At 36.9% G+C, this 14,408-nt stretch overlaps 3 protein-coding genes across 4 annotated transcripts in view; 2 read left to right on the plus strand and 1 right to left on the minus strand.

The window, feature by feature from the left end:
* clptm1l (CLPTM1 like) overlaps positions 1–3,382 on the plus strand; it is an 8,224-nt gene extending 4,842 nt beyond the window's left edge. For both annotated transcript variants that reach the window (XM_016442534.1, XM_016442535.1), the window contains exons 9-17: positions 560–663; positions 793–858; positions 939–989; positions 1,069–1,151; positions 1,251–1,285; positions 1,376–1,431; positions 1,514–1,558; positions 2,622–2,737; positions 2,819–3,382. In XM_016442534.1, coding sequence (XP_016298020.1) covers positions 560–663; positions 793–858; positions 939–989; positions 1,069–1,151; positions 1,251–1,285; positions 1,376–1,431; positions 1,514–1,558; positions 2,622–2,737; positions 2,819–2,903 — 641 coding nt within the window. In that variant the 3' untranslated portion in view covers positions 2,904–3,382. The remainder of the gene's footprint in view (positions 1–559; positions 664–792; positions 859–938; positions 990–1,068; positions 1,152–1,250; positions 1,286–1,375; positions 1,432–1,513; positions 1,559–2,621; positions 2,738–2,818) is intronic.
* A 457-nt stretch (positions 3,383–3,839) lies between these two features.
* Positions 3,840–5,172, plus strand: LOC107655106 (60S acidic ribosomal protein P1-like). The gene is made up of 4 exons (XM_016442524.1): positions 3,840–4,054; positions 4,678–4,752; positions 4,863–4,977; positions 5,056–5,172. Exons 1-4 carry the CDS (start codon positions 3,983–3,985, stop codon positions 5,136–5,138), a joined length of 345 nt encoding a protein of 114 aa, XP_016298010.1. The 5' UTR covers positions 3,840–3,982; the 3' UTR covers positions 5,139–5,172.
* Positions 5,173–6,419: 1,247 nt separating this feature from the next.
* LOC107655096 (focal adhesion kinase 1-like) overlaps positions 6,420–14,408 on the minus strand; it is a 72,633-nt gene continuing 64,644 nt past the window's right edge. Inside the window, exons 29-32 of the mRNA XM_016442516.1 lie at positions 13,545–13,553; positions 10,345–10,500; positions 10,176–10,256; positions 6,420–7,335 (exon numbers count right to left, since the gene is read on the minus strand). Of these exons, the coding sequence (XP_016298002.1) occupies positions 7,141–7,335; positions 10,176–10,256; positions 10,345–10,500; positions 13,545–13,553 (441 nt within the window). The 3' untranslated portion in view covers positions 6,420–7,140. The remainder of the gene's footprint in view (positions 7,336–10,175; positions 10,257–10,344; positions 10,501–13,544; positions 13,554–14,408) is intronic.

A 14,408-nucleotide genomic window follows, 5' to 3' on the forward strand; every position in this document is an offset into this window, starting at 1 on the left:
AAAGCTGAATAAATAAGCTTTCCATTGATGTATGGTTTGTTAGGATAGGACAATATTTGGCCGAGATACAACTATTTGAAAATCTGAAATCTGAGGGTGCAAAAAAATCTAAATATTAAGAAAATCTCCTTTAAAGTTGTCCAAATGAAGTTCTTAGCAATGCATATTACTAATCAAAAATTAAGTTTTGATATATTTACGGTAGGAAATTTACAAAATATCTTCATGGAACATGATCTTAATATCCTAATGATTTTTGGCATAAAAGAAAAATCAATAATTTTGACCCATACAATGTATTGTTGGCTATTGCTACAAATATACCCCAGTGACTTCAGACTGCTTTTGTGCTCCAGGGTCACATATAGCTTCATTATTTTTTTGGTAATTGTTACATTTTATTTTTATTTATAAATGTGGAAAATAGTTAGATATGGTTGCTTCACTTATCAGAATATGAGCCAAATGATTCATCCAAATGACTTTGCATGCATCAGATGATTGGATGTGGTTTAGTGTCAGTGTGGGTTGATGTGAGGTGTGTGTGTGTGTGTCTCAGTGCTGTGGAGGTGTTTCAGCACCATTGTGATCTTCCTGTATCTGCTGGATGAGCAGACCAGTCTGCTGGTTCTGCTTCCTGCTGGGATCGGCTCTTTGATCGAGGTACAGTGACACTCATGTTTTTGTCTTACTCGTCGTCTCTGCTGCAGATGTCTTTGCATCAAGTGGACATAATGAGCATACGCCTGCAGCTTCTGTCTTTGTATTCTTGAATGCCTTGTTGTTTTTCAGGTGTGGAAAGTGAAGAAAGCGTTTAAAATACACGTCATATGGAGGGGCTTGACTCCCACATTCCTGGTAAACTCTTTGTGGTTTTATTACTAATAGTTAACAGTGATTATTCTCTAACTCTAAATTGTTTGTGGTCTGTCCTTCAGTTCGGGAAGATGGACGAATCAGAGAAACGAACAGAGGAATATGACACACTGGTGAGTATGAGCTTCATCGCAGTCTTCTGGTGATGTTTAGATGTCTGAAGTTACAGCTGAATGTTGTTGGTCTGAGCAGGCGATGAAGTATCTGTCGTATCTGCTGTATCCTCTGTGTATCGGCGGAGCCGTTTACGCTCTTGTGTTTGTCAAGTACAAAAGGTAAGAGTCACGTCATACAGTTTTGAACATATTCATGGCTAAAAACATTTTTTTTTTGCTGAAAAAGTTATCTGATGACTATTTGTTGTGTTTGAACAGCTGGTACTCCTGGATTATTAACAGTTTAGTCAATGGTACGTTTCACTTTGTAGCTTTCTCTGACTGATTGATTGATTTAGAAGCATTAATGATGGAAATGTAATTGATCGTTTGTTCTCATTCAGGGGTGTACGCCTTTGGATTCCTCTTCATGCTGCCTCAACTCTTTGTAAATTACAAGGTTTGTTCAGTCGAAAACACTTCTTCCATTCAGAATAATGAAATAATGTTTGATTTAATGATCAATGCATTTGTGTTAACAGCTGAAATCAGTCGCTCATCTGCCCTGGAAAGCCTTCATGTACAAGGTGAGAGACGAAGGCACAGTCATAAAGCTCTCTGATGCTGTTTGCGTTATTAATGCATGATATGTGAAGAAACATTATTTGTTTTGGTAGATAATACTGCTTTTAAAGTAGCGACATGGCTCTGAATTGAAAAAATAAATATACCGTATATGATATATGATGTATATGATAAATGTTAAAATTTATTAATATTTATTTTTATAAGTAGTGTGTGTGTATATATATATATATACACATTCAATATTTTAAAATATTCAATTTTATATACAGTTTATTTTATTGTTTTTTTTCTTTAATTCTTTTAGCTTTTTTGTAACTTATATTTACATTTTTTATATAATTTTTTATTATGCATATACATTTTTTATAATGCATATTATTTTATGCATTATTTTAAATACATTTTTATTATTATTATTTTAAATAAACCAACATAAAACCCAACAAATTAATAAAGTAATATATCACATTAGTTGTCAGACTCAATAAATTATATATTTGTTTATATATCATATTTGTCTCTTATTCTTTTAATTATTTTTATCTAAACAAACTCTTTTTCTATGCAACAAGTATCAGATATCGTTTTTTTCCCCTATATAACAAATTTCCTTTTCTGTTGTGCATTATGCATTATTTTAAATACATTTTTATTATTTTGTAAATAAAACAACATAAAATCTAACAAATTAATCAAATTAATATATCATATTAGTTGTCAGGCTTAATAAATTATATTTTACATTCTTTATTTTTATTATTTTTTATTTTATTCTTTTAATTAGTTTTTTTTTTCCTTTGCAAAGGGTATCAGATGCATGCTATTTTGTAATGTAGCAGTTCTCCATTTTTCCTATTGTGCATGAATATTTATTTAATAAAATAACAAAATCTATCAGTTTAATAAAATTATTTCTCATATTAGTCGTCTGATTTAATAAATGAATTATTGACTGCTAATACTGACAAACAAATTCTAGATCATTGCATATCTTTAGGTTGTGTTCCAGTAATGGAGGCCTATAGTGTTCCTCATAATTTTGACACTTATGTTTCTCAACAGGCTTTTAATACGTTTATCGATGACATCTTTGCATTCATCATCACGATGCCCACGTCACATCGGTTGGCGTGTTTCAGAGATGACGTGGTGTTCCTCGTGTACCTCTATCAGAGATGGTGAGAAACTAGTCAAACACTGATCCAGAGCTGATGTTTAAATCCATATAGATGTTACATGAGATGCTGATGTGGTTTCAGGCTCTATCCAGTGGATAAAACCAGAGTGAACGAGTACGGCGTGTCTTACGATGAAAAGCCCAAAGGAAAATCCCATAAAGACTGACATCCTGACAACAGAACAGCTCAGCATTATCTTAAGATCAGTCATAGGATTCAATAAGAAAGGACCATACAGCATGTGTCTATCTGAGCTCAGTTGTGTCTGCTAATCAGAGAACTGAACAGGCTTCTCGCTGTTGACTCGACTGCAGCGCAAACAGTTGCTATATCTCCTTCAATTATAGGACAAGAAGCAAAACTATAAAAAGCTTGGTTTAATTTTACAGAATGTATTTCGATGGGACCTTTAATTCAGTCTCAGATAGTGTTTTGAAATCAAGACCATATCACAAGCGTGCCAAAAGACCAGAGTTTCAGATTAATTACGTGATTATTTTTGAATATGGATTAATTTTAGTAACATGACTGTTGGTTGTGTGTTCAGAGAGAATGATGCATGTTTGTTTTTGTGTTTCATTCCATTAAGTGTTTCTGTGATTCAACTGCTTAATTACAGAGACTTAATTAAACAGTGTATGCCTTCTATCGCCTTCTTCATTTCTTTATGTAGCTTTTATGCTTTTCAATTGGTCATTTTTGACTATATTAACTATTGAACTATTATTGCCTACGAAACCACCAGTGGTTTATAAAAATAAGTTTATTCATAAATATAAAGTACTGTGCTATTACCATGTTTTTTTTTAATAGAATATGGTAATTTTATAGATTATCTGATGAAATCGCTTTTTTTTTTTTTAGTTTAAGAGACGAATTATTTTTGAATTCATATTTTATGACAGTTTGATTTTATGTTTTGCTTTTTGCGCATTTTCCAGTTATATATTAATTTTATATCTAATTATAGATTCAGCGCTCTCATAAACACGCGGATATACAAAATAACTGACAGAAGAGACGAGCCAATCACAGCTTCCGGTTTCTACGCAGATCCCGCCCACTGAAGTGACGCACAAGGCTATATAAGCCATCGCTCCGCCCCCCCAAGGCCTTTTCCGTTCACTGGCAGCGCTGTGTTTGAGGTGCTCGGTTCTTCTCACGAAGCTAAGGTCTTTGAATCCGGCGACTAGCACCGTCAAATTTAGGCATCCACGTCTAAAACATTAACCTGCTAAAAGTACAATGGCATCTGTGTCCGAGCTGGCCTGTATTTACTCCGCTCTCATCCTCCACGACGATGAAGTTACAGTCACGGTGAGTGCGGTCGGTTTGAGCCGCGGCGTGAACATCCGGGACACCGGCACTAAGTCTCTTCATATACGACACCTCTGTGATTTTGCGCTTTTTACCTTTCCATATAACTTAGTTTATTATTTACAGGCCCAGTGTGGTGTTAGAAGCTTAATCTGATGTGTTTACACGTGAAAACAACTAGTTGTGGGAAACGAGTACAGAGAAGCGCGCGTTTTCTGTGTTGCTATTTGTTAGCTTATTAGCTAATTTTACTGTCTTCAAGGCAGCCTAAGTGTTTTACCTTTAAATGCTGAGACTGATATGCATCATACACTATACAGTATTATCACCTTGTAACATTTCTGTACCGTTGTAATGTCACAGTACTGAATTACGTTGCATGATGGACTATCTGTTGACCATTACAATACATATATATCATGGTGTCTACATGTGCTACTATGGTATTATGAGTATCATGTTGTACTCTGCTACTGCTGTGTTTTTTGTTTGACAGCACCATGATTGGCATCTGATATCTCTACTTTACCTTTGTACTGCCACAATATTACTCATTTTGTTAGGAAAGCATCCAGATAGGGTCATGAACTGATGTTTTTGTTCTCTTTTGATTGTTTTTGCAGGAGGACAAGCTGATCGCTCTGATCAAGGCCGCCAGTGTGTCCATCGAGCCCTTCTGGCCCGGTCTCTTCGCTAAGGTGCGTTTATTTCCCAGTCCATGATGGAAACACTTGCACTTTTTTTGGGAACCTTGAACATTCATTGAAGTGTGTTGGGGGTGAGGTCTGATGTCACTTCCTGTGCTCAGGCTCTGGCCAGCGTGGACATCGGCAGTCTGATCTGTAACGTTGGAGCCGGTGGTGGAGCGGCTCCGGCCGCTGCTGCAGGTGTTGCTGCTGCTCCTGCAGGTGGAGACGCACCAGGTAACCTCTCGTGCTCCTTCAGATGCTTCATATGCACTGAGATTCACTTTCTGAACTCGTTTTCTGTTTGCATTACAGCCAAAGAGGAGGAGAAGAAAGAGGAAAAGAAAGAAGAGTCTGAGGAGTCTGATGACGACATGGGCTTCGGTCTGTTTGACTAAAACAGCTTTTAATAAAAAACATTGAAACTCTCAATACTGTTTGTGTCGTTGCCGGGTTGGGGTTAACCAAACTATTCACTTGTCCTAAAGAATTTTACGGTTGTTTTCACGTTGTTCCTGAGTTTTTAAAACCATAACGAGATGCTAATGTCTCATTGGGTTTTTTTTTTAATGCAAGTTCAAGCATGTTTTGTGTGACGCTTTACAAAAAGGATTAATTTGTTAGCATTTGATTATTAGATTAGATAAACTAATAAAAAAAAAGTTTGCAAGCATTTATTAATCTTAATGTTAACTTTGGTATTTAATAATGCACTACTCAAACGTTGAATGTTAATAGCTCTGAGAACTAACAATGTTAATAAAAATGCAGCTGTTCATAAATACTGTAACAAATATAAATTGCTCATTGTTAATATTAATGCTTTAAGACCTTGTTAAATGTTGACGTTTTTGCTGTGCACCAGCTCATGCTATACATAAAACCTTGCGCTCTAAAGAATCTTCCACTTTTCCTTTAAAAATGGAAAATACGTTAATCCTTTGTGTATGAAGTAGTTTATAAAGTGTAAAAAAAGAGGGAGCCTATATTAGCCAGAAGTTTTAAAAGTCTTCACATCCATGGGTATGTGCAGTGTTTTGTATATTTTTAAAGTTGGGCTTATATGTTATAGGAATAATTCCACCTAAAAGAACTCGTTAAATATCACTGACATATTTATTAGTTAATACTGAAGTAGTCATTTTTACTTTACAGGTCAGTGCATTCACATTTATTCATGTAGAGATTTTTCAGAAATGTAAAAAAAATAAAAAGTCAAAACATTTTCTAATTATGATTATTTTGTCCAACGTGACTTTAATATAATGTTTTGCATTTTTCTTGCACAATGCAAAGTGATTAATTTTGATACAAATGTGTAATATATGAGATATACAAATATAATTTATGAAATCTAAAAATAAATATTACAATCATTTTCTTGGCATCAAAAAAATTGAAAACTCATAAATTAGCAAATGCTTTTTATCCAAAGTGTGTTCAGTTTGACAATGATTTTAGTCGACGTTTCATTTCAGAGCATGACTAGAATTTTTTTTTCTTCGCTGCATTTTAAAGCAACAATGATCAACTAAAATAAACACTAAATAACTGATAAATTGAATAATTTAAACTCCTTAACCCAACCATTACCTTTTATTACTCACCAAAAAAGTTCAATTAATCAAAAGGACTAATAGCTAGCTATCCAGCAGAAATAAAACCAAGACACATTCAGATAAAGATAATGATAACCTTTTATTAGTTAAAAGATCTGTACAGTTGCTTCTTCCTGAGAATAATTTATATCAATGACAAAATGGATTTCACGATTGTTCTGTACACAAAATTAATTCTAGTCCGAACTCAAACGGGCCACTTCAACCCTAGTGTGGTAAAAAAAAAACAACATAACATGATTTTACAGAATTAAGTCTCTTAAAATGAATTCAGAAGGCAGCTTCGATTATAACAATTGATCAATATGTGCTTCAAGTGACTGATATGTGACTATATTGGCATTGGAATTTCCCTCTGTTTCATACAATAGCTGCGATTCCTTTAAAAGATCTGTTAAATATGACTGTGGTTTGGCTTGGAGTCTGTTCATGAGAGGCGCGTCGGACCCCTGAGTTTCTCAAGAGGAGGTTGTTAAAGCACCTTGATCACCGAAGTCTGAGATCAACTAAAATATAAAATCATTTGTGATGTTGAGAAGCCTTTGGATCATTGGAAAACCATTATTGGAGTTCATTGGGTTCCAGCTGCATTGGGTTCTCCAGCGCTGAGAAAGTTCATTTCTGGATACAAAATAAAGCATGATGCCGCTAGCGGTTATAAAACGATACGTCTGCAATATCCTCTCCGCTCCACCAAATGCACCAATCTCTGTAATGAAGGTGTATTTGTGTAAGGTGTGCTGTGTTGAAGGTCCGGCTGATGATCCAGCATCAGGAGGAGTCAGTGCATCTTCATCCGTGCCTGGTCGATGATGTCCAGCAGGTTCTTGGCGTCGACGGCGAGCGCGTGAGCCGCGGTCAGCATCTGCTTCTTGTAGTCCTGCTGCAGGCTGGTCAAGACGTACTGCTGCGCCAGACGCATCTTACTGATGAGCTCCGCCAGGTCTGAGTTCAGCAGCTTCTGAGCCATCTCGATCTGACACAAACACAGCACACATGAGGCTGCATGATTCATCAAATACAAGTGCAGCCAAAAAAAAAGAAAGCATTAAGGGCTCCATGCATTTTTATGGCAAAAATAAAAGCTTGATGGTTTAAACATTTGAAGAAGACGAAATTAAGGCAAATATTTGTTTTGCTGCTTTACAGTTGTACTGTAAAATAAAATTATTATATGTGACCCTGGAGCACAAAAGCAGTCTTAAGTCGCTGGGGTATATTTGTAGCAATAGCCAAAAATCCTTATGACTGGTTTTGTGCTCCAGGGTCACATATTATTTTAACTTGATTTTTTATTTTTTTTTTACACTGGAATATTACAATATTATTTTTAATGAATACACAACATAATATTATTTTGTTTAGTATTTTATTTAGCAATAATACTAATAATAATAGTAAAAGTAGTAATAATAAAATTTTATAATAGTAATATTGAATAATACTAAATAATAAACTATTGTTATTTATTATTATTATTTAGTCATATTAACATGTACATCACAAGATTTTGGGCCATATGGTCTAGCCCTACAAAACTGGAGTTTTTTTTTCTCTCTATATTTTTAATAAGTATTCCCCAAACTATAAATTTTCCCCAAATCATGCATCCCGAATTTACAATATGCAGAGGTGGAAAGAGTACGCAAACATTGTACTCAAGTAAAAGTACCATTACTTTAATTACATTTTACTTAAGTACAAGTAAAAGTACCAGTCTAAAAATCTACTCAAGTAAAAATAAAAATGAGCTCATTTAAAATTTATTTAAAATGACTTAGTTACATTTTAACAGTGGGAGGGAGGCAAAAATGGGATAGGCCTATAAATCTCAAACCAGTTGTTTTTAATTAAAGGAATCAGTTATTTAGAATAATAAGACATTTGGACTGTTATCAGGCAAATTAAATCAGAATCATCAAAATTCATCTTTTCAATGCAGAGGAAACAAGCTTCAACGGAAGTGGCATTTAGATGTATTTACACACTGTTTAATGCAGGACATGAATGCATTTAACCTGCAGTTACTAATGCAGAAATAATGTTTTGATATATAAGACATAAAATGTTAAATACTTATCTGAAATTATAAGGAAAAAAATCAAAAGATACTTTAAATATGAAATTAAAACCACCAGTAGGTGTCAGCAAGTCACTGTTAATAAGTGAGTCATTGCGATTTACCTCGATATGAAATGATATTTACATTTTCTGCCCCTATATCTTGAATTTTGTGATCATTCTAAATGCATTTTAACAGACTGAATCACGCAGTGAAAGAACACACTCTAAATGCGCGCACACTAGTCTAATCTACTAAACTTCACGGCACTCTGTAGGAGTGTTTTGTTTGATTTTTGGCAAAATACTGCTAATGCCAAATCGCACATCGTTAAAACAACAATTACGATATTATCGCAGACGGTATATATCGCACACCCTGCACCACTGTCTTTTTGGCTTGCTAAACTGTCAAAGCTTAATTTTAACCACCAATGCAACAATGCAAGTATTTACCTTACCTACAGTATACATGCTTGCGAAGGGTTGATGTCCAGATTTTATAAGCTGCTAGTTTGGTCTCCCTATAGGCAAACACAGCTTACACTGCATAATAGAGCTTAAATATGGCCAGGGGTTCACTTCATTTCCTTCAAGTTCAAATTCTGCAGAATACGACGGGGTTTCGTTTTCAGCTGGGTCTGCTCTGCACCACTAACGCCTGTCTTGTCCGTCTGCATCTTTTTAGCGCCAGTTTGCTCTCCTGCCCGTTATTTACTGCAGTAGTTTCCAGGGAGCGATTTATTTTTTTTTTTTGTACTAATTTAAAAAAATTTGTATTAAAGTTGAACAGAAAAATGTTTTTAAAGTTATTAAAAAATTTCTTTTTTTTTAGTAATTAATGTGTTTTAAAATGTAGCGAAGTACAATACTTCAAACAAAATATACTTAAGTAAAAGTAAAATTACAGATTTTAAAAATTACTTAAAGTAGAAGTACACAAAAAAGCTACTCAATTACAGTAACGCGAGTAAATGTAATTCGTTACTTTCCACCTTTGACAATATGATATACTGGAACTGGAAGAAATATAATTAAATAATTACCTTTATTATAAAATTGTATTTATTATTATTATTATTAATGTGAATTAGTACGGAGATGAAATTATACACATTTCAAACTATAGTATGCCTATAGTATGTTGGGGCATCCAGTGATCATCTCCAAAATATTTCTAACAAAATGTAAAAAAAAAGGTTTTTTTTGTTCTTAGCATAGTATGTTTTGTCATTTTTATTTATTTTTTTTCTAAATATTGCTATTTATATTTTATCGGGTATTGCAGTTTTAGCTTTAGTTCAGTTTCAGTATTTGTTTAATTCTAGTTAGGAATTTTAGTTCAGTTTAGTTCGAATTTTAATTTCCCTTAAACATTTTTTTCATCCAATATTTATATTTTATTTTATTTCAAGCGTTAGGTTTAGTTTTAGCTAATGATAATAACATTGACGCAAAAACAGTATACGAAAATATATATATGTGTGTAGGGCTACAACAAATTATATACTGTATATATAATTAAATCACTAATACAATTATTAATTCAAAGCATATAATGCAACGGTTAATGCTACAAAAATAATTTAATCTTTAAATAACTAAATGTAAAACTTAATTGAGTTGTTGTATTGTTGAAAATTAGTTTTGTCCCAAGGAGAATGGAAAAACACTATTCCGGATAAAGATTTATTCCCAAAAAAGCACTGATTAGTCCCTGATGTAACTCTAGAGGCGAGTCTGAGCGAGTCTGACCTCTCTGTGAGTGCTGGCCGGTAACACTGGGATGGTCTCGTCCACCGTCGCTAGTAAAGTCCTGAGCGCCAGTCCAACATTCTGAGAGGAGACACCAGAGACACCCATCAAACACACGTCACACAGAGACAGCCGTCATGAGAGCATCCCAGCATGCCCTGCTGCTGACCTTCACCATGGGGACGTACTCCTCGGGCGGCGCGGGCTGGATGTGGCTGGACATCTCGATCACGGCCTTCACCAGCCCCGTCACGTGCTCATACACCTTATCACTGGAGCGGTCCAGGTTTGCTGTGGGAGGAGGACTGATCTCCTGAGGCTGGATCTGACAGTGAGGACAGGACTGGATCATGATGTGATCAGCAGCACTACTGCATTACACCGGCACAAAAACACTTTCCCACACTCACGCCAGTGAATTTACACCACTTTTCCAAGATTGTTTCCTAATGCTTAGGATTACTGGATATGGATTTTAAACATAGATCAGATTTGAATTATTAGGTTTCAATGATTAAACTGATCTACATTAGCCCTTGCAGAGCTCAATACTGAAATATTTTTATACTCATTTCCTTTTAATTAATTTTCTTTATTTACTAACTTTCATGACTTTTCCAGACTTAAAAATCATAAAAGTTAATTATTCTTCAGATAAAATCTCATAAACATCGTTAGAATGTTGAATATTTGTTTGAAGAAAAATGATAAAACATAAAAGTAAATAAATAAAGATAAATAAAGATGATAAAGATAAAACTTTTATGAAGTCCTTTTTGTAAATCTAAAATCATTCACAGTTCTCTTATTTTTTTAATGGTCAGATGAAATGCAGGTAAACAAATACAATATTTCATCTTCTTTAGTAAATATTTTTTTAACTATTATTTGTTAAATCATTCATTTGTTTCAATTAGATTTTTTATGATTTAATTCAATATAAGTGATTTATAAATGAAATTATCAGAATAAATTTGGAATTTTATGAAGATAGACATTATTATAATTGATCAATCTAAAATCATTTATGGTTCTCTGATGTCAATTAACAGTCACATGACATTTCATGTTTTTTTAGTAAATATTTAATTTTGATTGATTTTATTAAAATTATTTGTTTTTTCAAGATTTAATTTATTATAAATAATATAATTATAAGTGAATTATAAATACAACGATTGGAATAAAACTGGGATTTTATCAAGTGTATGACTCATAATTATAATTGATAAATCTATAATCATAGATTCTCTGATGTTTATTAATGGTCACATGCAGGTCAACAAATACAATATTTCATAATTCTAAAATAAGTATTTTTTATCTAGATTTCTTTAAATTTTTTACTTGTTTAATTAACATTATATTTTATAAATAAGTAATTTATAAATAAAACGTTTAGAATACAATTAGAATTTTTTTAAAGACAGTCATCATTATAATTGACAAATCTATTTGTGTTCAATTAAAATTGATGATGAATCCCATGAGACATATGTACAGAAAAACATCCATTGTTGACTTTAATCAGATGAAGAGTGTGAGTTTCTCTTCATCTGATTAAAGTGTCATACCATGAATAACACACACCCTCACACCCACCCACTCACACTCACACACACTCACTCACACCCACCCACACCCACTCACTCACTCACTCACACCCACTCCCACTCACTCACTCACTCACTCACTCACTCACACCCATACCCACTCACTCACATCCACACTCACTCCCACTCACTCACTCACTCCCACCCACTCACACCCACTCACTCACTCCCACCCACTCACACCCACTCACTCACTCCCACCCACTCACACCCACTCACTCACTCCCACCCACTCACACCCACTCACTCACTCCCACCCACTCACACCCACTCACTCACTCCCACCCACTCACACCCACTCACTCACTCCCACCCACTCACACCCACTCACTCACTCCCACCCACTCACACCCACTCACTCACTCCCACCCACTCACACCCACTCACTCACTCCCACCCACTCACACCCACTCACTCACTCCCACCCACTCACACCCACTCACTCACTCCCACCCACTCACACCCACTCACTCACTCCCACCCACTCACACCCACTCACTCACTCCCACCCACTCACACCCACTCACTCACTCCCACCCACTCACACCCACTCACTCACTCCCACCCACTCACACCCACTCACTCACTCCCACCCACTCACACCCACTCACTCACTCCCACCCACTCACACCCACTCACTCACTCCCACCCACTCACACCCACTCACTCACTCCCACCCACTCACACCCACTCACTCACTCCCACCCACTCACACCCACTCACTCACTCCCACCCACTCACACCCACTCACTCACTCCCACCCACTCACACCCACTCACTCACTCCCACCCACTCACACCCACTCACTCACTCCCACCCACTCACACCCACTCACTCACTCCCACCCACTCACACCCACTCACTCACTCCCACCCACTCACACCCACTCACTCACTCCCACCCACTCACACCCACTCACTCACTCCCACCCACTCACACCCACTCACTCACTCCCACCCACTCACACCCACTCACTCACTCCCACCCACTCACACCCACTCACTCACTCCCACCCACTCACACCCACTCACTCACTCCCACCCACTCACACCCACTCACTCACTCCCACCCACTCACACCCACTCACTCACTCCCACCCACTCACACCCACTCACTCACTCCCACCCACTCACACCCACTCACTCACTCCCACCCACTCACACCCACTCACTCACTCCCACCCACTCACACCCACTCACTCACTCCCACCCACTCACACCCACTCACTCACTCCCACCCACTCACACCCACTCACTCACTCCCACCCACTCACACCCACTCACTCACTCCCACCCACTCACACCCACTCACTCACTCCCACCCACTCACACCCACTCACTCACTCCCACCCACTCACACCCACTCACTCACACCCACACCCACTCGCTCACGCCCACACCCATACTCACACCGACTCGCACTCGCACTCGCACCCGCTCACGCCCACACACTCATACCCACACACGCTCACGCCCACACTCACGCCCACACCCACTCGCACACGCACACACTCACGCCCACACCCACACCCACACACTCACACTCACACACACACACACACACACGCACTCGCACTCGCACACGCTCACGCCCACACCCACTCGCACACGCACACCCTCACGCCCACACCCACACCCACACACTCACACTCATATCCACACCCACTCACACACCCACTCGCACTCGCACTCGCACACGCTCACGCCCACACCCACACACTCACACTCACACACACACACACACACACAGGTCTTACCCTCCAGGGCTACGTGCAACAGAGCAGCATGAAGCAGGTGAGTGTGTGTGGTGTGGAGGAGAAGCGGGTTGCAGGAACACAGAACAAATGATTAATAATGCAAAACAATAAACAAACCAAAACTAATAAAGTCATGCAGCTTCAGGTTCAGAGGTGTGACGTCTGAGGTGTGATCATGTGATTCTAAAGCATCGTTCAGCTACAGATGTTTCAGATGTCAAACCACATCTAAACGAAACATGATCTGTTAGTTCAGCTTTTTAATACTGCTATTTTCAAAACACTGGGATTCACACGAGAATCCGCTATAATAATGATGCAAAGGAAAAAATTCAAGCAGAAAAACATTTACCTCTTACATAACTATGAAAAAAGACACAAATGCATATCTCTCCAAAAAATAGGAAAAGTAAAAAAAGTAGAGTTTTTATTAATATATTCATATTGTTTTTATTAATTAGTATTAATATTTCAAATCTGACTCACATCACATGATTTTTAAAGTGTTTAGCAATCGTTTGCAGACAGGTGTTTGAAACACAGAAAATTATCTTCTCTCTCGATAATCTGAAAAACAAGTTCTTCAGTTTCTCTTCCGAGAAAAGACTGTTTTTTTCTGCCATCTTTAATCCAGCTGAATATTCAAAGTTTTCTCATGAGAATCGACTGGAATGTTAAAACAACTGGAAAAATGAAAAAATAAAAAAATAAATAGATCCAGGCAAAACTGACCTCTTATGTAAGAGCCACGAAAAAAAATAAACAGCTCCCAAAAAATTCTTGGCACAGTTGAGTGTGTGTGTGTGTGTGTGTGTGTGTGTGTGTGTGTGTGTGTGTGTGTGTGTGAGATGGATCGTGACCCCT

This window comes from Sinocyclocheilus anshuiensis, unplaced genomic scaffold (assembly GCF_001515605.1).
Source record: "Sinocyclocheilus anshuiensis isolate Anshui unplaced genomic scaffold, SAMN03320099.WGS_v1.1 scaffold515, whole genome shotgun sequence".
Classification (NCBI taxonomy): Eukaryota; Metazoa; Chordata; class Actinopteri; order Cypriniformes; family Cyprinidae; genus Sinocyclocheilus; species Sinocyclocheilus anshuiensis.

Coding starts and splice junctions, on each gene's coding strand:
- LOC107655106 (XM_016442524.1), top strand. CDS start 3,983: ATGGCATCTGTGTCCGAGCTGGCCTGTATTTACTCCGCTCTCATCCTC. Junction 4,055..4,677: donor ACGATGAAGTTACAGTCACG/GTGAGTGCGGTC, acceptor TTGTTTTTGCAG/GAGGACAAGCTGATCGCTCT. Junction 4,978..5,055: donor TGCAGGTGGAGACGCACCAG/GTAACCTCTCGT, acceptor TTTGCATTACAG/CCAAAGAGGAGGAGAAGAAA.